The 26,016-nt window shown below is 39.7% G+C and overlaps 1 protein-coding gene across 1 annotated transcript in view; it reads right to left on the bottom strand.

Moving 5' to 3' along the window:
* Positions 1–25,499, bottom strand: part of ASZ1 (ankyrin repeat, SAM and basic leucine zipper domain containing 1) — a 42,016-nt gene extending 16,517 nt beyond the window's left edge. Inside the window, exons 1-7 of the mRNA XM_076328643.1 lie at positions 25,395–25,499; positions 23,637–23,733; positions 18,315–18,437; positions 15,047–15,158; positions 4,688–4,799; positions 4,292–4,426; positions 1,722–1,834 (exon numbers count right to left, since the gene is read on the bottom strand). Of these exons, the coding sequence (XP_076184758.1) occupies positions 1,722–1,834; positions 4,292–4,426; positions 4,688–4,799; positions 15,047–15,158; positions 18,315–18,437; positions 23,637–23,733; positions 25,395–25,499 (797 nt within the window). The remainder of the gene's footprint in view (positions 1–1,721; positions 1,835–4,291; positions 4,427–4,687; positions 4,800–15,046; positions 15,159–18,314; positions 18,438–23,636; positions 23,734–25,394) is intronic.
* Positions 25,500–26,016: the final 517 nt, after the last annotated feature.

Raw genomic sequence — 26,016 nt, 5'->3', positions numbered from 1 at the left:
TATTTGTAAGAATAGGCGTTTAACAGCCAAACATCTGGTATACTCCAGGGGACTGTTTCCTGATTACTAATTACCAGAAATGCTCAAAGTTATGAAACATCAGAACTATCTATTGTTAATATAAAAATCCTTGAGCTTGACAGAAATGCCTGTTCACACAAACAGATCAGTTGCTCATCTGATGCAGAGAAAACCAGCAGAGTTCAGAAAAAGACTACTGAAACATTGTGAAATCCTGGAAGCCCAAGAATTGCCTAATACAGAATTATATTTGCATAGCTAGACATCTGGCTGCCACAAAGTATTTTAAGTGGGCTTCAGGATTTCAGTGTCTTATTTTAAAAAAGTTATCAAGATTATCCAGGCACTGGTAGAATGTCTTCTAGCCACTGTCAGGTTTCAACAGCACCAAATCCATTTGGATAACTACTGCATAGTGTTACGTTTATTTCCTTATACCAGAAAAAGCCTGGGAAACTTCCTAAATAACCTAAACTTATTAAAAAAAGAGAGAGATCTGTTCTAACACTGAGGTCATTAAGTACAGACTCTATCTAGGAGTACGAATCTTTGTGAAGAGTACTAGAAGACCAAGCTATTTAAAGAACGTCACCTTCATGGCAAGTATACAGGGACTCAAAAGATGATCCCCAAGGAGCAGACAGATCCCATAGGAGACCTGGTTCATAGATGGGGAGATAGGCCCAGAACAATGCCTTCAGGAACCTCTGAGCAGTAAGATGCAAGAACAGAGAGGACAGCATAGATAATTGATTTTACCATGCAAAGCCTTCACCCCTCTGCTCCAAGAAGTACCTCTAAGACGACTGTGGTTGAAGGACCAGAGAATAAAAATCTGACTGACATATACATTCAACTAGCAACAGAACCTGGTGAGGCTTTGTCCGAACTGAGGTATTCTGTCTGAGACTGAGACTACCTCAGTGTGAACTGCTACCTAGTGAACTGCCATCAGCCTAATGATACAAAACTATGGCATTTCAAATTCAGCATGACCTGGCTGAGCAGGGACACAAAGAATCAATCTGACCAACCAGAACAGACTATGGGTACTGGAAGTTGTTTTCTCAAGACCATGCAGCTCAAGGAGGCAAGTGGATGGTTTGTGAAGGACTTCTTAGCCAACATGTTTTGGGACAAAACCGTACCAGAGGTCTTCGAAGTTGCTGAAGCAGGAGCTGATTTCAGTCACAGGACACCTGCAAGCTTCAGGGTCAGGGGCATACTATGCAAAATTCTAGAGCTTAACTGGTGTTCATACTTAATTTTGACTCTCATATATGCAGAAAAAAAGAAAAGGGCATAGCTCTTCCTGGTGGCACAAAGCTGAAAACAGGTATTCAGTGAAAGCATGAAAAATTTAACATCAAATGAAGGTAATCACACAACAAGGAGTATTTAACAGGGGAGCATACAAATTTAACAGAGCTGAAATGAACTGAAGTGACATTGGACCTTGGCTCTACTATGCTTTACACAAAGTGTAAGGAAGGAAAGATCTAGAGCACGCTCTTTGTTTATAGTGCAAAGGAACTTTGCAATCTTGAAAAATTAGTAATACGTTAATATACTTACTGTGGACTCTTGGTAGCACTCCAAACAATACACAATATATATCAGTGCAACTTAATCACTGATATGAACAAATACAATCTCTAAGGAATGTTTATAAGCTAAAATTACACTATGACTGTATTTACCCAACTCTGTGGTCAGGGACAGCTGTCAGAAATTTGTAGATAGCCTCTTGCTTAATCGTTTCATGGTATTTCCCTTGCAAGTGACTTGCAGCCAAAGAGAGTAAACTATAAATCTGAAGGAGCCAAAATGAATTAATTATTATTCAATCTCAAAATGCATAAAGAAATACACAGGAGTAAGACTACAAAGAGTTCTACCATAAATTACTACTTACAGGGAACATGAAACATCTGCCACCACTTTCTAAACATACAACTACAATGAGGAGTTAAGACTAAGCCCACAGAGTTTATCAAGAGCATTTCTGAATTAACCAAATTCCAGCACAATGATGAACTGACGCAGAGCAAAACAGTATATATAACATAGTCTAAAAAAGTTAGCATCTGTCACTACAGAAGCAGCAATACACCAACATACTCGTTTTTGTGGTTTGTAGACAAGAGTTTTACACACTCGAGGGAATTAGTTGTCTAAAGAACACAAGGCATACGACTATTTTAATGTCTCGATTTCCAGTGCATGTATGGACCCAACATTTAGCAATTTACTACTGACAATCTAAGTTAACTACATCTGACAGACAGGGATTCTTTCAACTGGTTAAAGAAGCAAGCCTTCTGCCAGATATCACTATGCATCAGTGATGGATTCCAGAAACTGAATTGCCCGTCTGAGTTTTGAGATAGTTACCAGAAAATTCAGCAAAACAAGTAGAACCTTAATAAACCTAAAGGAATGGTGAAATCACTTTCCAGAAATTCAGGTGACTAGCCAGTTTTATATACATATACACATATACGTATGTGTGGTGGGTTGATCCTGGCTGGCAAATAAGCCCCTACCCAGTTGCTCGCTCACTCTCCCCCAGAAGGATGGGGGATAATCAGAAGGGTAAAAGTGAGAAAAAATTCATGGGTTGAGATACATACAGTTTAATAAGTGAAGGGAAAAAAACACCCCAAAACTTAAGTGATGCAAAGGCAGCTACTCACCACCACTTACCACCACTCACCACCTCCCACCAGCAGACCAGTAAATGCCCAGCCAGTCTCCAAGCAATGGCCACTTCGGAAAAATGTCTCCCCACAATTTTATTGCTGAGCATTAAGTTATATGGTACGGAGTATCCCTTGGGTCAGTTGGGGTCAGCTGTCCTGGCTGTGCCCCCTTCCCAACCTCTTGCTCACTACCAGCCTCCTTGCTGGGCATGGGGGGCAGAGTGAGAAACAGAGAAGGCCTTGATGCTGCACAAGTACTGCTCAGCAATAGCTAAAATACTGGTGTGTTATCAACACTCTTTTGGTCACAAACCTAAAATGCAGCCCCATACGTGCTGTTAGGAAGAAAAATAACTCCACCCAGTACAACATGTAAGAAAAGTATCTCCCCTCCCAGATACAGTTTCTGCAGACATAGTCTATATGACAGCCCCTCGGGTTGTCACCAGCCTGAAGAGCAGACCCCCAAGCAGGAAGAAGCTCATGACCGTGAAATATCTCAATACCATCTGCAATACTTTGCAGTAACTGTGTGAAAGTTAGTGCTTCACAGGTCAAGAGGCAAGACCCACCTCTCAAGTATGAGGAGCCTGTATTCCCTCCACGTCAGAGAAAGTCGTGTTATAAGATTATATGGCCGTAGCCTGCTGAAAAAGTCATTTATCAAAGGCAGAAAGCATTTGTAGCCCCTTTCAGTAACCTGAGCTAACAGATCACTGAGCCTCAGACACTGATCTTGCTAGCCTACACTGACAGCTTTGTGCATAGTTATCATTTTTCCTCCTGCCTAGCCCTGGAGTTGGGGAGGGGAGGGAGGGAGGAAAACTGTAAAGTGAATTACAATTCACTAGAGTGAATTATACATTTTTGAAGAGCCACTGCAAAAAGCCACATCACTGGCAAGAGCAACTCAAAGCAAAATACACAGAAATCTGGTCCGATTGATCCACTGCATCATCTGGTAACAGCAGTAAACAGATTTATTTTAGGAGAATATATGTTGTCTTCAGCAGCTCTCTCTCTACATTGATAATTAGTGGCTGGTTTTCCAATGATCTCATGACCAATTTACATTATTTCACACCTTCTTCCCTCCCGAGAATGGATTTTGAAGATGGCCAGTACCAACTCCCTCCCTTTTTAGCTTTAGCTTTTTCCCTTCCAAATTCAATCAAAAACTATGCACTGCAAATTAGTTTGATATCCAGAGTCTCTCACATACTTTGGCAGACAGGAAAAAACCAACACATTATTTTTCTACTTCTCATATCAACATTATTAACATGAATAATCCCTTGTTCTGTATTCTAAATCTGAAGTCAAGGATTCTCGGGGGGAGGGGGGGGGGGGGAAGGTTCCCAAAACATCACTATATAGTATTTAAAGCCCTGTGAAAGGTCTGGATATAACAGAAAATAGTCTATATAGATGTAAAAGCACAAGTATTCAACTAGCTGCTATAATTTAGTTATTAAAGTAATACTTCTACAGAAAATAATACAATTAATGAACAGATTTTTGAGGCAAAACACAGAATTTGCATTTCAAAGAGAAATGAAATTAAATACCTCTGAATGTTTATTGATTTTTGCTAGCTCTGCTGCTGTTTTCTCATCCTTAGTCTGTAGATTTTTGTCAGCTCCCAGCTCAAGCAACTTTAGAATTACACTTTTATGTCCATACTGTGCTGCCCATATTAATGCCTGCAAAGAACATCTTCGTTTTACCAAGTTTACATATGGAGCAAAAAAGAACAGAGGTTCAATCAATAATGCAACCTTCACAAGTTCTTACCTGGCAGAATCTGAAGACAAAGACAAGTAATGCAAAAGAATCTCAAAGTGGTGTTAAAGCAGAATATACCAATGAGTATTTCTGAGAAAGTTGTACTTAAGAACAAGTTTGTGGGTTCTTGCTTTTTAAAATTTTTTATCAATTACAACACACAGAAGCAAATCACTTACTGAATATCCATTTTCATCTTGGGAGTTTATGTGTGATCCATGAGCGACAAGAAGAGCAACAACCTGAGGACAGCCTTTTCTAGCTGCATACATCAGTGGAGTCATTTGTCTCCTGAAAGAAAAGGGGACAAGTGAAAAAAATTATTTCAAGATATCAAAATCCAACTGCATTATCAAGTAAAGCACCTCAATTCTGCAAAGATTCTCTGTTCTGCAGAAGAACTAATCAGAGGATGAAAGCCCAAGACACCACATTCACACTGCAGCGCAAGGGTCAACAGAACGTACAGATTCAGCAACTCATTTATGTCCAGTTAGCAATTTTTAAATATTTTAAGAGTTGGGATTTATTTTCTGATTGAAATGAAGTCAAGAAGTCAATTGTTGTCCTCCATAAGAAGGAAACCTAGAGGAAACTAAACAAGTCTCTTCCAGGAGTTAGAATATAGACCTACAGTACTTCTGGGAGAAAGAGTTAAAATAAATAAATAAATAAATAAATAAATAAATAAATAAATGTATGTTTTATCACCTCCAAGTAGTGCATTAACACACAAATTACCTTAACATGTCCCAGCTATGAAACACGGTAGCTTGGTGACTAAACCATTTCTGTTTTGGTTCTGAACTACACAAAACCAGTTTTTAAAGACCATCCCTCCTGCTGCTACCACAGACCCAGCAACAGGCCTCGCATTTAGCACACAGACCAGCTTAATGAGAAGGGAACAGGCATAACTGCAGATCAGAGTTTTCACGCTCGTAAAAGCAGAGAATATCAGCAAATCACCCATTTTTTTTGCCTCAATTTAAAAAAAAAAAAGTGGCAGACACTTTCATTTTTTACTTCAAAAATTATTTTTAAAAGACACAGCTTAAGTGACAAATTCTACATACAGTTTAATTTAAATCCAACGTTCTGAAAAGAAATATGCAGTTTTGTGGAGGTCAAGTTGTAAATCACAACTGAATATTTAAGAGGAAGAATATTAAGAACAACAACTATGTACATACTTGCAAAACCCTGTCTGGTAAAACCAATGTAAGCAAAAGAATCATGGGTCACACAACTCTTGCCGGTGTGCACAGGTGCAGTGCAACAGCGCAGGGTGCACATGTGTTATCAACATTCAGACCCCCCCCTCCCGAGAGGAGTCTTCAGAGAATTACATACAAATACCATACTAAAAAAATCTTAACTTTTCCAGTACTAAAACTAAATGCACACCAAAATATTTGTCCTTTATCCCATTTTTGTTTTCTGTTGCCAGAAGCGTATGTGTTGATGCTTTGGCTCCTACATATATTACTATTTCTTACAATTGCTGGAGTACTTCACAGACACCACCTTTCCCATTATTCTTTTTTTTTTATATCCCAAAACCATAATGACAACAGTCTATTGACCTTATGCTTCTATTGAGATGCTTGTAAGATGAAGCCATTGTGAATTGCTCTGAGCATTTTGAAAGAAAAAAAATATTGCTCAAAAGCTTCTGTTAGAAAAGTATCTTTCCAGATGCCTGACACTTATTCTTTGGTAGAATAAGATTTCAGAATTAAAAAAAAATTAAAAAAAATGCAGTATTGGAGGACAAAGTTGTGTACTTTCTGGTCACTATGAAGTAATCAGATTTAAGCTAAAATATTTTACTAGTGATGTTCAATTAAAATTTATTGTATCTTAAAATGCAGTATTTTTTCCTGAAAAACTATCATGTATTGCTTTTAATGTATAGCTCTGTGTCAAAAATCTGCTGTCAGAAGATTATTCTATCTGTTAGGATATACTTGAGCGGAGGGTCACTCTATCCAATATTGTGTTTCTTAATAATAAGTTCAATACCAACCACTAGAGGGACCCCAAAAAGCGTATGTATACCGAAGTAGCTGTCTTAAAATACAGACTTCCTGCCTCCTTCCAGAGTATTGCTAGAACTAAGGCTTTACTCACCTTTCTTTGCTCTGCTCATTCACAAAAGGATAATATTTTGCCTTATGTAAACACAGTTAAAAGCACACTGAAATAAATCCAGTCATATTACAAATTTGAAAGAGACTTACGATAGGGAAAAAAGTCAATTACTTGGAGATAAGGAAAATGAAAGGTAACCAGGCCTTCAAGACATACAGTCAATAAGAGAAAGGAACTTGGTAATGAAATTAAAAGACTTGCATCAGTCTATAACTAATTCGATTTAGTCCATCAACACTGCAAAGGCAGAAGTTCTGACTGAATATGAGGAGATATTTTTACCATGGAGCACAGTCAATCAGTGGAACTGGTTGCTCAGGGAAGTTTTGTAGTCTCCATCTTTGGCAGGTTTCAAGACCAGATGGCAACGTAGCCCTATGTCATAGTGGAGGTGGCTTTAAGGAAGAAGTTGGACTAGAGACCTCCTGAGGTCCCTTCTGACCTGAATTGCCCTGTGATCCTATGAAGATTACTATAAAAATAGAGAAAACACTCTACAATCTGCCCCTGTAACTTAACAGCTGATGAGATAGCGAGATATAGATATCTATATATACACATATACTCGTATCTACAGATATCAGTATTTTAAAGGATGAACAGAAGTTGATTACAATTAATAATTTGTAGCAACAAAATCAAACTTTCTTGCCCAACGAGGACACTCACTTCCACACTTATTTCTATTCAGTGGCAGGTAGCCTTTGACAGACTTTCCATGCTACCACCTTTGAAGTATTTACACCTGACTGCAAAAACAGTCCATTCATGCCTGTTTTCATTTTTGTTTCTTCTGGTCTCAACTTCCCCTCCCCCCCCCCCCCCCCCCCCGAACATGCACACTGCTACTACCTCACAATTACCTTTTGCTTTTCCAAATGAAAAATACTGAACAAAAGTCCAGAGGCTACAGAACAGTCTTTTCTCCAAAGAACATCCTGTAGTGGTTACAGCTGCACAGTACTACAGATATGGTATCTGAAATCAAGGCAACAGCTCCATGACATTAAAGCCACTGAAAAAGTTTCTCCATTTTTAAGGAAAACCCAATAAACATGACATTTAAAAGGTCCACCACATGAATACGCAATTAGTACTTCAAGCATTCCATTTTAATGTTCGAGTTTTAATTTCAAAGGTTACAAGCTGTGTCAGGGTAGAAACATATATAGACTGCATAAATTTGCAATTGCACTTATGCATCACTATATATGAGGGGGTACCGTTTAATGTCTTGGACACATGCTGTATAGGCACCACCTCAGAAAGCAAGGTCCATTTACATGTACGTCCACAAGAGGGAGACTAGAACATTAGGGAAAACAAATCTTGTTTTCCTAACCCTGCAAAGAACCCCTGCAAATACAACAGCAAGCTTTAAGATGCCAAATCCACTGTTTCTTGCTAAAGTTGAACAGAAATTAAATGTACTGGTACATCGTACTCAATCTAAAAATGTACATAGAAAGCGCAGTGATAACCATTCCAGATAAAAGATCTGAAGAATCCTTTCGTCATTTTGAGGAACCATGCAGACATTCGTGTTTTAGCAATCTGGCTTGCAGATGACCTTCTTGTCCAAACACCTGTGAAGTCCTTTTGTATGGCACGATTTGCCACATGACATTTGCCCATATTGAACATGATACTCAAGTGATAAAAAATAAATAAAAATCCTAAAAAAGCATATAAGCAATTTATTAATTAAGCATGATGTCTGTTCCAACTATGTTTGCTTCAGCTGTGCAGCACCTAAATAAAAAGTAAGAAATTCTTCACTGGTCTCATGCAAATGAAAGGGGTTTTTTTGTTTGTTTGTTTTTATCTTTAGGTCTCCCTGCTTTTATGTTAAGGCTGGAGAAAAAGACAAAACCAAAAGATTTTTCAGCCTTCAGGGCCATCCAAAACTTTGTATGTGACATCTACACAAAGGTACAAGAAGATGAAGTGAGCCTATAAGAACCTCTTGATCCTGTCAAAAAAATGGGGCAAAACATAATCAACAAGAGAGCAAGCGGAATGGAACAGCCCTAAAAGCTACCACTTGGAGCCTCCTATCCTGGATAACCACCAGCCACAATAAAACCAGGTGATACAGCGACAGCTAGCTATCTCACTGAAAAATGTCCCGAGTACCTGTCTGTTACTACTAAGCTGAATCTGTGGTGCAGAATTCACCACACCTGACAAACACAAATTCTTATGTTTGGGATCATGCTCTCAAGCAAGACAAAGTTCATCTTCCTGGAAAACTTCTGAAGAGGGAGGAGGGGAAGAGAAGATGTCTTCCATCTAGACACAGGTTTCCTTCCATCGGGGAGATATCTAGAAAATTCAGCATTTCAGGTTGCTAATCTTAAGAAGTATAAGCTGTATGTAAAGTTTCATAACTGGATATATGTTTATTAACTAGACCAGTGTATCACTAGCATTAGAAAAAAAATACAGCAGGTAGAAAACAATTTAACCTTATGAGTCTAGTCTCAATCTTTTCTTACTGAGATCCCAAAGCAAGGAAATGATGCTACAAGACAGTATTTTAGCCTATCGATCTGCAAACTGACCACTGCTTCAGATAACCAGGAAGCACCTTCAGAAGCTTCTGGAGCCAGTTTCACCACTCCAGTGCTGTACATTAAGCTTGGAACTGAGAAATGAAGCGGTAACAGTGAGTCCACAGCAACAGAAGGAAAGCTATTTGCCTCTTTTCTGGCTTATTGGGGTTTTAAGTGATGAGATGGAAAACCCTATACAACAAGTACTATTGGAAGAACATACTTTAGTGTACTGTGAGCTGCAAGATACTTTTTTCCAGGCACTGTCTGCTGGAGCAAGGTAGGAGAGTCCCCTACCTTCTTGAAGCAGAACTTGTTAGGAGAATGGAACATACAGCTCTAGTAAGAAGGTTGGGCTGGAAAAGGCGACAGCTTAGTTTCAGGTTCCCCAGTTTTAGGCTTCATTTCAGATTGCCAGTTCTTGTACCTTTCTGCTTCTGGTTTACATGATTGTTTTAAAATTAAAAAAGGCATCTGTTTAAGTTCTACAGCACACGGAGGTGGGAAGGTAGACAGCTACAAAGTTATCTTCATATGACTAGAAAAATAGAAAGGATGTGATAATAAAAGGGATTAGCATAAAAATTAACAATGGGGATGGCAGAACTCTATGCTATGTGTTGTGGTTTAACCTCAGCCGGCAACTGAGCACCACACAGCCACTCACTCACTCCCTCCCACCCCCCGCAGTGGGATGGAGGAGAGAATCGGAAGAGTAAAAGTGAGAAAACTCGTGGGTTGAGATAAAAACAGTTTAATAATTGAAATAAAATAAAATAATAATAATAACAATAATAATAATAATAGAAGAATATACAAAGCAAGTGATGCACAGTGCAATTGCTCACCACCCACCGACCGATGCCCAGCCAGTCCCCGAGCAGCGGCCCCCCCAGCCAGCTTTCCCCAGTTTATGTACTGAGCATGACGTCACATGGTATGGAATGTCCCTTTGGCCAGTTGGGGTCAGCTGTCCTGGCTGTGCCCCCTCCCAGCTTCTTGTGCACCTGCAGCCTCCTCAGTCGGTCGAGCATGGGAAGCTGAAAAGTCCTTGACTGGTGTAAGCACTACTTAGCAACAACTAAAACATCGGTGTGTTATCAACATTATTCTCATACTGAATCCAAAACACAGCACTGTACCAGCTACTAGGAAGAAAATTAACTCTATCCCAGCCAAAACCAGGACACTATGACATTCCCAATTATCCTGCCCTGTCCTCCTTCATCCTCACTCCATCACATTTTTACAAGCAAGCTGGGTTAGCTGAAGACATTTATACTTTAACGTAAAGTAGAAAAACAAATGAGTTATCCACACAATCATAAACTTCTCAGGCCATTTTCAACTTTAATTTCAAAGTGGGGGTAAAGTCTCCAGCCAAGAAATTCAGTACATACATGTGAAATCTACTCCACCTTTCTAATGAAAGGGCAATTCTCTGTCATGTAAAAAAAACAAACCAATTCTATGCAAATAACCCATGATCAGGGTAAGCTAGTGGCAACGATAGGAAGTTTAATATACTTGTGATAGAATGTTGCTGATATAATGCTAATGGATTTCAGTGCAGGTTTTGTTTCTGTTTTACACAAAGGCTGCTCCGGTGACATTCCAAAACACCACAGTACATTGTCAGAATGCCTCTGTTAAAAATAGCATCTAATGTTGCTACTGTCCCCGAGTATTTTATACCTCCACCCAGAAACTGTGATCAACAGTTGTAAGCCTGTTGGTACCACTGTACAGTCAATACTAGGTGGGAAAAGTACAATCATCTATTTCGATGTCTAGACTCCTTCCCCCTACCAAAAGATCTGATGAACAAGCCTCAACATTTACATTCAAAAGCTACTCTTCCAAACTCAGAGAACTCGCACATTTACCATGCTTTTGACTTCTCCCTAACTTGGATAAGAGGAGGGAAGAGATACATGGACATAGCCCAGAGGAACACAGTACTTTGATAAATGTAATTTTGCATCTGATTTTTTATATTTACTCCTGCTGTCCTGATGTTTGATCAACATAATAAAATGTCTTTCTGTCCTGAGTTCATAGTGCTAGAATAAAAAACTCTCTGAAAGGCATGAAGTATAATATAGTGTAACATCACAAGGTATTTTTTGCTCTGAAGTGGATCGAAGATCTTGACTCAATCAGTATTAAATTCCCCGATCTTCTTGCCCAGCCATAAAATGCACTGTAGTGCATTAACTTTTCCCAGGCTATTTGCCTTTGCTGAACCGTACTGTTTGTCATTTGGCATAGTTAACTACCACACAATGATAATGTCAAGGTCTGAAATTATTATGTGGCAGTGCAGACTTACTATCTTATCAGTAGCAATAAATATCTTGTTAAAATTGAGGTGTTACACAATTCTGACTATGCAACCTCAAGAGAGACCTACCTTGTGATCTCAACACTGCGATGAAAATTTCCCCCTTCCGTTATCATCTTCTCAAGAGGGCAAAACAGACCAAAATTTTCATCATAAACCATTTTTGATACTCCTCAAAACTGCTCTGAATGTAAGCATAAGTGAACATATGTAGGCAACTTAATACCAGACCTGAGCAGTGATTGTATTTTCATGTATATGCATTCATGTACATGACAGCATGCTTCAATCTCAACTTTTAATCTGTACAATGACAAAGGACAGACAAAGGTCTAGTTCTTATAATACTCACCCTAAAAAAAGGAAAACAAAATAAATCAAAGACTTTCTGAAGACTTTTCTTTAAACATACACAAAATTCATAACCATTTTAGAGCAGAAACACTGAAGACTTTGTCATTGACCAGGACTCAATTGTGCTAGAAATTTTAAGAGTGAGGGAAAAAAAGCCACACAAACAAAATCAAACCTCCACATATCCCAAACAGAACAAGAGGCAAAGAGCTTATGTCAAAATAAAGGAGGTTTCAGTCACTCACCTGTTTGTACCTTCTTCTAACAAAGAGCTATTGGCATGAAACATCAACTCAAAACACTCTCCTTACTGGCAAAGCCATTAGGTTTCTTTTACTCTATGTAAACAAGAACTTGGAGGATGTCATTACTAAAATCTGTATTTACTGAACAACCTATGACATGTATTCCTAGCAGCAGTAATTTAGTTATCAGTTGGTCATGCCTTTTCCTTCTGCCTATAACAAAATCAGAGCTTAACATTAATAAAACCAGCATACCTTTAAGAAAGCACTGCAGGTTAAAAGAGGTTTTAAGAAAAAGACTGCTTAAATATTTCCAAGCCTTACAAAAGGATAAAGTATATAATTTACATTTTGGAGCAAGAGGGAGGTGAATGAAACAAGATAAGCAGAACAAATTTCACAAGGTAGCATTCACTTAAATGAAGCACTCGGGCTATAGTAGCTCTACAAAGACTATACAGAGCAGGTCTTAACGCCTTCTTGTTTCACCTAGCCATTACCTTACTTCTTGTCTGTCTTTCAAAACTCTTCAGTTAGCACTTATGCTTTGACAGACTACATACTCATTAACAAAACTGTTTTTACACCCATCAGTATTCAGTTCCCAATTTTGATTTAGCAAAAATTTCAGAAGTTACTCTACTGAATACTTTCTCCTCAGTACTCTATCCTATTGCAAAGAAACCATCTACCTACCCACCCCTAAACCCATCTTCTTTCTTAGACTGCATGTCAAAAATCAGTTTATTTCTCATTAGTCCTTCCCTGCTCCACGCACACTTCATGAATTAGACAAAAAAAAATTTCAGGTTTCTGTGTATCACCTCCAGATGACAGGAAATAAAAAAGCCTACTGACTGCCCTGACAGCCCAACAGAGCGAGGATAAATACCAAACTCTACCTTACATCAAAGTTAAGTATTCTGCTTTGCATTCACACACATTCCAGTTGTTGGCAGACAAAAGAGAAGCTTCCTAAAATCATTCCAGTTCTTAAGTGCTGAGATAGCCAAATACTGTGAAGCTTAGTTCTTAACACCTGTGGTAAGCTGATCACAGAGGAAGTACTCTCACAATAATCTCAACTCACTGACAGTTCTAATGTCCTCCCACAGAACATCCTGCTTGCTCTAATCAAACGGGTGAAGTGGGACTGCAGTGCCATATAGAGGGTCTGTTTTGATCCCTTATCTTCACAGAACCTGGTTTGATGTGTTTAATCCCACTGTTTCAGAACACAGTGAAAGAAGCCCATGAGAAGCAGCAGCTGCTGCCCGAGCAGTTGTAATGATGGAGCGGTATGCACCCATGTCAAATACTGGAAAGGAAAAAAGGCAGCATGAAGATTTTTGAAAAATCCAGACCTTGCCATCTAACTTCTATTTTTGTTTGGTACAAATACGACATAGAATCTGATTGTCACTTAATTCATCTTTTCATTTGAGAAAGACTACGATTGCAAAAGTGAAAAAAACCACAACTGGGCACTGTATCTGATGTATGCAAGCATAACTCACATGTTAGCACAAGGTCTTAGGAAACAGAGATAGCAAATAAATATTTGTATATAAAGACCAACTATGAATAACGTACTCTAAGTTTATAAATAAAGTTTTGCCCTTAAAATTCCCATCTCTTGTGTCAGAATCCAAATTCCACCCCCCCCCAAAGTTTAGCCAAAGGTCTTTCCTAATGTAAACCTGCAGCTTTGCACTCTGGCTTACATTTTCAAACACCCAGGACAAAGTTTAATAATGCCAAGACTTCCCCCATTTTTTAAAGCAGGATGTTTATCCTAACACCCAGCTATCTGACGGCAACAATACGTAATTATTTCAGAGTCTGTAGCTTTCTCTTCTTTCATGAACAATTTTTAGCCTCTCTGGTAAGAATAAATGAATGGCATTTAAATCTGGTACCAGACATCAGTGGCACTTCAGCACAACTATGTTTCTTCCTTGTCTATCAGTACTATGCTCACAGTGAGGTTCAGGGCCCAGAGTAATACAATTCCACTAATGAGAACCAACAGGCCTCCAATTCTGTTCTTTCTGAGGGCTACACAGTCCACATATCTCAGGTAATGTGGTGAAAGAGCTGTGGTATAAAAAATGAATTTCAGTTAGTTGAAAAACAAGCAGTTTCAATTTGACCCAAACAATATCTTTTTTCCCAGCAGAGGGAGGACAGTTTATCCTGGGTCAGTCCAGAATTTCTTTCTTTTTGATGCAAAATGAAACATTGCATCAGACTATGCAACTACAGACATCTCACAATGCACTGTTTGAGACTGCTGAGACACAAAGTGGTAATTCAAGAAACAAGCTGTTACTTGTTTTTAAAAGGAGATTAAATCTCCTTTCAATCTGGATTATTCCAGATTGCACTGGAATAAATGTATTCTATTTACAGAGAAATTTTCTTTTTCTATACGAGGCTGTCTGTGAGAGGAATGTAGCTAGATACCCACAAAAAGTTCAAAAGGAGGACATGAATTTAAATAAAGAATTAACTGATTTAACTTACATCCTTATACAGAAGAGGCAATATGATTTGGGAAAGGCAGAGGACATATTTCTTGCCCTTATACTGCAGTCTATCAAAGTATTAAGTTAGTTTTAATCTTAAATTTATATCTTGTTCAGCTGAGTAACATACTTAAATTTGATAAAACTGATCATAGTCTTACTTACTCAGATGAATGACCGTACTAGGAGAAATAAATATCTGGACACAAATCTTTCCTTACACGGACAGCAGCAAAGTTATAAAAAGCTAATGAAGTACACGTCATCTTAACCAACAGCAGCTATGTCTATAAAGATGTCTCTCTATATTAATATTAAATTTTATGCTGTATTCACAGACATGGGGTTTTTTTGGTACCTGCAAGTAAGGTTAGGGTCAGCATTCCTTGATAGAAGCAGTTCTACAGTCTTCAAGATGTTTTCCTCTGAAGCATGTGCAGTACATGCTGCCATCAGCACAGTGTACTTATCTGTTTTGAAACTTACAGTTAGAGAATTACATATGTAAATACCATGCTAATCCAGAAGTTCCTTTAAAAGCCTTTACGTTTGCAAGAGTTGTTAATCACGTTCTGATACTCTAAGACATTTAGAAAAGGGTAAGAAACTTGTTTTCCTTCCAGTTAAAGTCACTAGAATTATCAGGTAAGATAAAGGCATCTGAGAAGATACGCAGAAAGATCAGAGTGAATGGCAGTAGTAAAGCATCTACTCCTACTGAAGTTTAGGATACTTCTTAGGCACCCAAAAAACCCAGTAGGAGTTTAAATATAGATGCTTGTTTCTCAAATCTTGTTCCACACCAGTATATTCACTCCCTGTTCCTCCCCACCTCCCCCCAAAACACAGTCAAGGGGAGAAACAGCTTACAGGAATTTAACTGCAATGGATAAAAAAAAGTGCATGAAATGTATTATAAACACATAGCAACATCAATTTTAGGGAGAACAGAGGCCCATACAAAGGACAGTTGAAGTAACAAGGCTTTATTATAGGGCTTAAGGAGAAGGAAGTAAGTTTACTAAACTAGACTACTATGGAGCAGTAGTGGCAAGAGAAGGATTAAAAGTATGGTTTTAGATGTGGATTTAAAGACCATCTATACAGTCCATAAAGATTCATCAGGAGGAACCAGCGTATTTATTCCAGCTCTGAAGCCAGCTGGGTGTTACATGCCACCTTTGCTCACAAATCAGAATTGTACACCACTGCTGTTTGCCCACAGAACAGGGGAGATCTCCTTTCCCATGGTTCTCCTACAGAGATGTGGGAAGCATCACACCTCAAGGACCTTAGCGAGTTAGTTGGCCCTAGAGTCTATTAGAAGACTGCCATCTGAATAATTGCCTGTTTTGCTTATTGCGCAAACTTGTTCACAAGTTCAGACATGCCTTGAACAAGTATGATTTTAGTTGTACTTACTTCAGACCAGACCATGAAGTGTTACAACATATTTTCTAACTTTCTTGTAGAAATTTTAAGACCGTGTACGTATTAACACCTTTATTCTTCAACTGAGGTCAGATTTTATTATATTTAAACACGAGAAGTTTGTTATGTACTTTACCGCATCTGCTCTACTTTCTTTATTTCTCACCACTTCTTGTCCCGCAGCCCTCCAACCAAAGACTTTAGTTTTGCATTTAAATTCATCTGTTTTTTTAATATACCATCTTTTAATTTTCAACTACCTCATGTAGAAGTTCTAACACACATCAATCAGTATGTTAAATAAAAAATTAAGTTTCAGAGAGTCACTTAAACTCCTGAACAGTAAGCAATTAACATCTCAGTAAATTACTTGATACACTGACAGATTGTTACTCAAAATGTTTAACCTGGTTATCAATAACAACATGAACGGAAAGGTGGCAGGACTTTGAACAAAGGTAGTGATAAGCACCCCTAATCTGGTAATGACATTTAGGAGGAACCTGTAGTTGTATTTGTATTCAGTATTTCAGGTAGTGATAAAGAGTGGGAAATTCAGTTCTGTTAGCCTACCTATAGCTTATACATGTGAGCAAGAGAAGGGGAAGGAACACCTTAGAATTCTCAGGTTTCTCTTTTGCAGAGAAAAATTGGTAAGAGACTGCAAAAAAGATCAGTTTATGTTCAGCCTAGCTGAAAAACCCAGAAGAGCCATGAATTTACTCCTCAAAGATGCTACATTCTGATCCCATCACATAGTGAATGCTACATTAGTTCCCTGTTCTTCATGACTACCGAAAAGGGTAAAATTAAGTAACTACTTACAAAGAATGACTGAAAGGTGACAAAAGGTGATTAACAGTACAGCTATTATTAGGATTATAAGCATTATAGGGTAATTAGTATAGGATCACTTATGTGATTGCCTGCTGATGTAAAAAAAGAAGCAGGACTAGTGACATTTAGTACCACTTTTGGATGGCATAGCTTTACTGAACACACATGGCCGGACCCGAATCAATGACTTGCAAGACTGTTCCTGGCTGGACAGTACTCTGCTGCGCATATGCCCTAGCTACTGTTTCCCCACACAGACTAACAGGGAAACAAGCTGAGAAACCTGATCCTAGCAAGGTGCCACTTAGGGCAAACGCAGTTGGTCACACACTGAAAAAATGCCATACACATTGGTTAACTGGTCAGCTGAAACCGCTGCCCACAGCAGTTTCTGCCTCATTTAGAGCTCTCTACAGCCATAAACAAGGAACAGGTATGAGTTGTAGGCAGCCACATGGAAGTTTTCTGAAGTTGGCTAACAAGGACAATAATTTGAAGGCATGATTGCTTTTGGTGCAGACAATCTACTCTAATCTCATACTCTGATCAGTTGCTAAGAAGTTCAAGAAAATTTTCAGAGCCAGATTTGTCCCATCTGCATTTCAGTCTACTACTATTATAATTATCAGCAAGTTACTGGAAAACAAGATCACTGCTTTTATGCACTTGGCAGTATGGTGTGTCACATCAGTTTCTTCTGTATTGCAATGCATTTTCTTGAACTTGGATAAATCTTCCAACATAATGAAAAAGAAGGAAAATAACCATAGTTTAAGTAGGAAAAAGTTACTATTAAGCCATAAAAATTGACAGAGGAACTGATATTACTAAGAAGCTGCACTGAACTCTTGCAGAAAAAGGCGATCCAGCAACACACTGAAGAACAGTTTTCACTTAACAGAAAAATTGTGCTCTAGTTTTAGAGAAGTCCACACTAGTTTCCCACGAACTGGAAAGCTATTCCTGTTGTTTGGGATTCTAGCTGTTTTCTGCATGTACATACTTCGTAACAGGATCAAACAAAGGAAGTTTTAACTCTACAACTTTATCCTAGAATTCTTGAACAAGTATTTCCAAACACCCTTTTTAAAAAAGTACTTGGGGACTGGGGGGGGGGCGGGGAGAGACAGAATGAGAGTGAAAGAACAAGAAAACCCATCAACTGAATCCAGATCAGTTCCAAGAATAGAATTTTGACTTTAAAACTACTACTTTTACTTCAAAACTGTGAAAGCTAGACTAGGTCCCAGTTCCATTGTGAACTTTGATTTTTTCCCTATATATGTAAAAAGAGAATAAGGATAGGACAATGTCTGGTACTGAGCATTACTGGCTAGTATTTTTCATTCACATCTTACCTATTTCAAAACATGCATTAGCACCTCTGTCCAGAAGAAGACGCACTACTGCAAAATCAGCCACACTGGCAGCACACATCAGGGGAGTCCATCCAAACTGAAAGCTAGACTCTATGCTTATACCTGTCAAAATTTAAGATACTAAAATCATAAAACTGTACCACATTAAACATGCATTTTATGAATCTTACTCTCAATATGTATCATTACAAAGGTTATACACTGTTTGCGTTTAGTCCTAGGGAGAGAAGTCTCATACCATTTTCATTTTTTTAATACACCTTTATCTAGAATACCAGAAAACAACTTTTAGAACTGACACCAAGGAAGCTCAGTTCCCAATCCAAGAAGTTAAGTACCACAGAAAGACTACATTTAAAAAAAAAATGCAAGTAATAAATTTAGCTGCAAAAATAACTTCAGAGAAGTGCACAGAATCTCTGTTTTCTCCACTTATGTGCAATAGCTTTCCTCGTTAACTAGCAGATACCTGTTTTGCATTCAGTACTAACAAAATACTATCTCAATAGAAAGAAGAAATAGAAAATTATGCAAGATTCAGTCACAATCACCAGATCTGTTTGTTACTCTTTATTAACAGCCATATCTTCCTTTGTGGCTAGAAGTAAGCTTGCCAGACAGCCCTCCCAAATTCACCAAGAACCAAGTACCAGACCGAGATACTCATCTGACAACTTTCAAATAAAAATCTCTATACATTTTTGCAGTAAGAGGAATCATCTTTCCTTCAATCCTTCCTCAAATATTACTTCCTCTATAAGTTTCCATCAGCTGGTTCCATATTAGTCCAACAGCGATTATAGATAATCAAAAATACTTCTTTACAAGAGACAGCTCTGAAAAAAAACAAAACTGTCCTAAGAAATTTGTGACAGTCGAGTTACATGCATACCTGTTCACGCAAAATGTGTATTTACTTTCCCTGCCTTGGTAGTTTGTCAAAGATGTGCTCAGTGTAGCAACTTAAAGTCATTAAAGCTGAGGGAGTAACAGGTCACTGCTCTGGGGTTGATTCTTCAACTGTTTAAGATCACTAGAGTTGTAGAAGTGCTCAGTAAAGAAGTAACCATTCAATGAAAGCCAGGTGTTGAAGCACTCTGGCACCTCTAATACCTGCAAGCCACAGAATTTATAATCAAATCTTCTTAGTAATGCATACTGCTATCTGCAGCCCTTAATGTCACAGCACGCCAGTTTGTCTGCAGTATACAAAACATGTCATTGAAGCCCACAGCCAAGTTCTACAAAGGGAGCCAACAAGCGTCCCTTAGCAGTCATATCTGAACTTCCTTGTAGACTAGTCACTTCAAGAATTTAGAAAGTCTGATATCCAACAGCTCACTGAAGTAACACTATTAGGAAAGGAATAGCAGAAAGCTGGCACTCTGTCAGCCTTAAGAAGTCCCTTTTCCTCTTAAGAAGAAAAGCAGTCCATGTAACTAGAGCTCCCATCTAGAGCTTTTTATTTTAATACATATCTGAACAATAGTGACGAAAGATCTACTTGGCAGGCATATAGAGACTTACTAAAACTCTTGAGAAGGTATTTTCCTTGCTGCTTTCTTTACACCTATAGCAGACGGCATCTGCCATGATGCCGATGCTTTTTCTAAGTTCTAGAAGTAGAAAGGTCTTTTTGGCAATGGAATGTCAAAGCTGTGTTACAGCTTGTTTGGCCTGCATGGTCTCCTGCCATCTTTGTAGTGATTGCCTCGAAGTACCACGCAGTGTGAAAGTCACAGTGCAAACCAGCTAGAGTCTGAGAGGAAGACGAAGGAAGGACACCTGAAACAGTAACAGTCATGTTGCTTCTTGGCTGCATGGTTATAGGAGTTGTTGACTGAACCAGAAATGTCTCCCGTTGGTTACTACTCAGACTCTCTCATTACATGAGCTGTTTTTGAAGTAAGCAGTGCTAGTTTAGCATTTAAAATGGCCCTTAAGAAGTCCTATAAGGCAACAGTGAAGCCCAGAAAAAAAATTTTGGTGAAAAATCAGGCCAGATCCAACAGCCAGAGAGAGGTGAAGCTGCCGCAGCTCCACACCCCCAGGTCCAACCAGTATTGATGCTGAGCGTGTATTCCCAGCAGGCACACACATACACCGCTGACCACACCGATCAACACAGACAGAGAGAGCACTCATGTGAACACAGAAAGCACCAATGGTCTCATCCTGCTCCCCTTTGGGATAGATATATCTCCTCTAGCTGCTGGCATCACAGACACATGGGCTTCTGACCCCCTGTCCCACTCCTGTGGCTGGCACATCCTTTCAGTCACTCGTCTCTACATTCGCTGGCACCCAGGCACTAGGGCCCTATGACAGCCCTGGGAGTCCCCTCCTCTGAGTCCATAATTTGGGTTCCTGCCTGCCCTTGGGCCTCTCTGCTCTTCTGGGCTTCTGGAGATGAGCCTGAGATGGGCTGATGGCTTCCATGACAGGCCTGGGAGGAGCTGGGCCACGGTGTTATTTGGGGTCCTCCACCTGCCATTGCCCCTCTGTGTTCCTTTCTGGGCATGAGCAGAGGACCTTGCCAGTCACATAACCTCACAAATTATGTCTAGGAGGCAAAGCAGATACAACATTCTTTCCTACAATCAGTTACAGACAACTATCCTCCTCTTTAACCAGGAATGGGGAGAAATATGTTCTGGCCCCAGACATACTCCACAGCAGAAACTATATGAAGCACGTGAGTAATGGTGAAGCAAAAGAACAGCAAAAGAATCATGTTCTTTCTGTGTTTACTACAGTTTCTCCGGTACCTCTTTTAGATATTTTGTTGACTGTGGCTAACAGTTACAGTAGAAAGGCTGTTTTTATACAGAAAAATGTAACCTCAAATTCAAAAAGGTTAACAAGGTAATGCCTGAAGAACTACAATCAACCTCTACATACAGCTTTTAATGCTAAATAATTCCATGTTTGACACAAAAAAAAAGAGGTTTTGAAAGACTCATTTAGTTTAAGAACAGCTCTTAGTATTAGAATACAGTCACATTCAGACCAAATTTATCTGAGGAAAAAGTTCTAAAATGCTTGATTCTAGAAGACTTCTCTCTAATAGAAGTATCGATTTCTTTTAAGTCTGTCAGCACTTTGTGCTGTGGTTCTACAATACCTTAAAGCTGAGTTAAATCAGAGCTGCTGATGTCTCCCACTGCTGGGCCAGCTATGGTTCCCATCTGACTCAGGGTTCAGAGTCCTAAACTGGCTGAAAAATTATACACCCCCCACACACACTCCCATAGTTTACTACTACTTTAATTCCCTGAACTGGCTCACAAAAGATCAGATGAGCTCCAGCACTCAAGCAAAGACAGGAGTGGAACAGACTGCTGAATGTGAACAGGAAAGAGGATTTGCCTGTAGCTATATCTTTGATCAGCCTAAACTGTCATGAGGTCATAACTTTTAATTCCATTTGAGGAAAACGAACATATGAATTATATGGTGTTAAGTATTTTACTCCCAAAGCAGACCAAAATGCCCAAGTCATTTTTAAACCTGCTACTTCCTTGCATTACTTTTTGTAACACGTACTTCAGAAACTTGTTCTTAGTATGTTGCCGTTTTATAGGAGGGGTAAGAGAAGACATTGTGCTTGTCCATCTCCTAAAGGAGCTCTGTAAAACTGCCTCAGCACCAAAGATTCTTAAAGCAATGGCTAAGCAAGCCAGAAGACAACACGTTCTCACTCTACCTGAAAGAACGGCCCCGACTGTTGCTAAGGAAATCCACTTCCAACACAAACCCTGAGTTTGGTCGAGCACTGGTAGTGAGCCTCCTACAAGCTCTACTGAACATGCACTAAAGGCAACTTTGGAGGCATTTAATCTGACTGAGCACCGATCCTCTGACGGACAATGTTACCTTTCTGCAGAAACACCTCCCTGTTAGAGCGGCATTGTGTTCTACTGCTCTGCAGGACAGTATTGGATGGGTCAAAATTTACTGTTAATCATATTTTCAGGAAATGACAGATTCTTTTGTGATACTGCCTTGTGCATTTCAGGGGACAGGACCCTAGACTACAGGAATCTTTGGCCTGACCTTACGCTCTTACAGATACCTATCATCATCTTACAACAGCACAGAACAGCTCATTACGTAGCAGGCATCAACATGGAAAGTGAACTATTGCTGTTTGACTGAAATACAAGCAATTAAAAATGGATGGCTGTAACAAAACAATTAAGCAATCTGATGCACAGACATCACTAAAAACTCTACCTATAAATAAGAACATATTTTCTCAAAGCAAGACAGAAGATGTATTTCACTCAGTATTACACCTCTGTGTTTCAGCCTGTGCAATAGTTTTTACTTAATTTAAAAAGCAAACCATTCCCCCACTGTGGTGAGAAACAGTCTTCTAAAAGGGCAAGTAATGTCATTGTTTTAAAACTCAGAAAACCCCACTGCTAACGAGGAAATTACTTTCTTCCAGCTATAAGACAGATTTTCCTCAGAGAACAAGCTCTTGGCTACTATATTCTGCTTGCTTGCCGAAACAGAACTTCCTGACAATTATCACTAGGCAGGTCAACTCAGCTATGCAGTTTTTGATTGCCCTGGATGCTTCAGTAAGTGATCCAATCCTCCTAACACTGAATAACAGAAACACATTACAGACAAATACTGAGTAACAGAACAGGGAGAAACGCTTTTAGTGTTAAGACAAACTACTTTTTAGTGACAAATGCCACATAAACCCTATTAGACCTTTCGGAATCACAAAATCTTTGTCCAGCTGATGTTGCCAGGACAGCAGTATTACACAGGGCACATACCAGAAACTCACCAGTCCTGTGAGCGAGGAAAAAAAAAAAAAGGAATTTCCAAACTGGGGGAGAATTAAAACAAAAAAGCCAGCCTCCCCTTCCTGCCACCCACCCTGAAACCTTCAACACCAAAGTAAGATCACCCACTGAATTTTCACTCTCAATTTAAGTCACCTCAAATTCAGTGTTTGTAATTGATATTTTCAGGTTAAAGATGCATCTGAAAACAAAGAAACACCTTATTTCAGTGTTCACACATTATAGTTTTCTCAATTTTCAGGGCTCCTGACCAATGAAATAAATATAAATTAGAAAGCATACGCTGGAATACTACATGCTGAGTCACTGAAAAAGTTATTTCACCTTTAAAATAAGAGTTTATATCCTGTACTGGAAACATTCACATATTCCTACATGCACTCGACACATTATTTTGAAATGAGAAACTTCGAAGCCTTAGAATTCTTGCCAAGTTCAATGAAAAATATTCAACTTCATAACTGACTTTCCTCACCGGAGTTTAAGAGTTCTTCAATTAATGACACATCACCACGAAACAGAGCCTTCTTTAACGCGTCATTCTTGTCTGCCTGCAATATTTGATCCAACTGCTAGATAAGCAAAGCAAAGTTAAGTCAAAACCTAGTAACTGTTTCAAGGTAAAAACTACAGCTTGATTTCAGTATAAAAGCACTAGTGATCTCTGTAAGGACAACGAGGAGAAGGGGTGGGTGGGGAGCAAGGTAAGACTTTCCTTCTTCCATCTCTGTAGACCTGCTTAGGGTCTACTGTAAAATGTAAGTTTTAAATTAACTTTTCAGAAAGGTTCCATTCTCTGAAAATGTAAATATCTTCTTTCTCAACAGAACTGCTACCCTCCTACGCTGCTCTCCGTTTTTTTTAATGATATTTGATTTCAATTAAGATTCCTTTTCTTCTTTTGGCACTAGGAAAATATTGCAAGGCATTTCTGTACCTTTTTTTGTACATTTCATAGGTTGCAAAGCACAGCATTAAAAACATATATCCACCAGACATAAAAGTTAAGAGTTTGGGGCAACATAGCTCAATGACTAGCTGTTTGGCTTAATACAGCATGAATCTGGATCACTCACAGCATGAATCTTTCCAGCACTGCTGGAAAGGGTTACCGTTCCTCTTTCCTCCTACTCCTGTGGTGGCAGAGGTATTTGTGTTGCTGCATCATAAATGATTTGGCTGAAAAATGCCCTGACCAAAAGACTAGTTTATGCATCAGACAGTTGCCTGATTCAAGTTCAAAAGCATCACAGATTTGTTCTCTATTAAAGCTGCAGATGCAGCTGAAGATTGCTGCTCGCATTATCTAGATTATACAAAACTCCTACATACACCAGTAAGTGGAGGACTATTCACTAGTTTCTTTGCAGACAGAAGTGGGTATGGAAAGAAGGGAAGTCATATTTCATTATAAGTTTTGAAGTCATAACATGAGGACCCAGAATTATACCATTTTCCCCAGAACATTGTAGTCTATCTTTCCAACAACTTTTGTAAAGATTTTAATAACTGCTTAGTGTCTAGAAAACCAAAGATGAGAAACAGCCAATATAATAATTTAGCCCTATTTTTGTTCTACTCAGTCAACAATTTCCAAATAACATATATCTTTGGATAGGAGCCTTGATTTAAAGATCAAGGCCCCTGAAAAACTGACTATAACCTTTAACAACAGTACGGCAAGTATTCAGTTACTTCCATTTTCCAATTCCAGCCATGAGACAAACCAATGGCTAAAAAGCCTTGCAGAATCTCCCTCTACCTCACACTATCAGATGCCTCACACCTATTAGCTGCAATAAAAGCACTTAAATCTTCATGTTAGCAAGAAACAGTCTCAGGGATTTAAGATCTACAACAGCTTTATAGGCCTCCAGTTGCTTTCAAATTTATTCTCATGTTGAAATAGGGACTAGGGTCTGTTATTAAGGGGGAGAAAAGTGTTTTAAATAAATATTAAGGTTTTATGTAAGAAGACAAACCTCCGAAATTTAGGTTTTATTCACTCCTGGATTAAGGGTACACCACCATTACCTTGCTAGCAAATAATCACAGAGGAAATGCCAGCCGCAGCCCTTCCCCGAGGCCACCCTCCTCAGTGAGACCCACCGAGCCCCACTCCCCTCACCGCGGTTTCAGGCCGACGCCACCTCCCTCACGTTACCCCACCCTGAGACCGCCCGGCCGCAGGCCCCAGCTCGAGGGCGCCGGGAGCGGAGAGGCTTAGCCCCACCTGCAGCTCATGCCGCACGACGCCGATATCCCAGCCGTCCTCGTCGCTGTCCCCGTCCTCCTCGCCCCCCGCCACGACGCGGGATCCCCACGGCACGGCGGCCATGGCGCCGGCCGGTCACGTGGCCCGCGGCGGCCGCGCCGCTTTCCCGCGCACGAGGGCTCGGCAGCGCCGCGCGCGCGCGGCTCTCGAGGGGCCGGTAGCGGCCCGTCGCGTGCCGGGTGCGTCGTGCCCCGCCGCCGGCGCCCCTCGGAGCGGCGGGGAGGGGGCGGCTGGGCTCCTCACAGCGCTGTAGGCGACCCGTTCGTGAGCATCCGTTCCTGGGCCGGGCAGCTGTAGTTTGTGAGGTGAAGGGGTTAGCCCGGTCCGTGCTGGTGATGGTGTTACAGCGTCAGGTAAAAGAAACCAATAAAACTTACGGTTATAAGTATGCGGGGGAGTGTAACATGGCTTACTAGTGGCTCAGCTGTTTTGTGGGGAGTTAGGTAATGCAGCAGGGCTATGCGTGGAGTTGTCTCTCTAGATCTATGACTGGTGTATGTGCGCAAATCCAAGGTAAAGGATAAGGTTTTCTCTCTTTAATTTCTGTCATCACTAATCCACTCTTAAAATGCCACCTAAC

This window comes from Aptenodytes patagonicus, chromosome 1, assembly GCF_965638725.1.
Source record: "Aptenodytes patagonicus chromosome 1, bAptPat1.pri.cur, whole genome shotgun sequence".
Lineage (NCBI taxonomy): Eukaryota > Metazoa > Chordata > Aves > Sphenisciformes > Spheniscidae > Aptenodytes > Aptenodytes patagonicus.
Note: the sequence above shows the minus strand (reverse complement) of the source record. Positions and strands in the feature narration are given on the sequence as shown.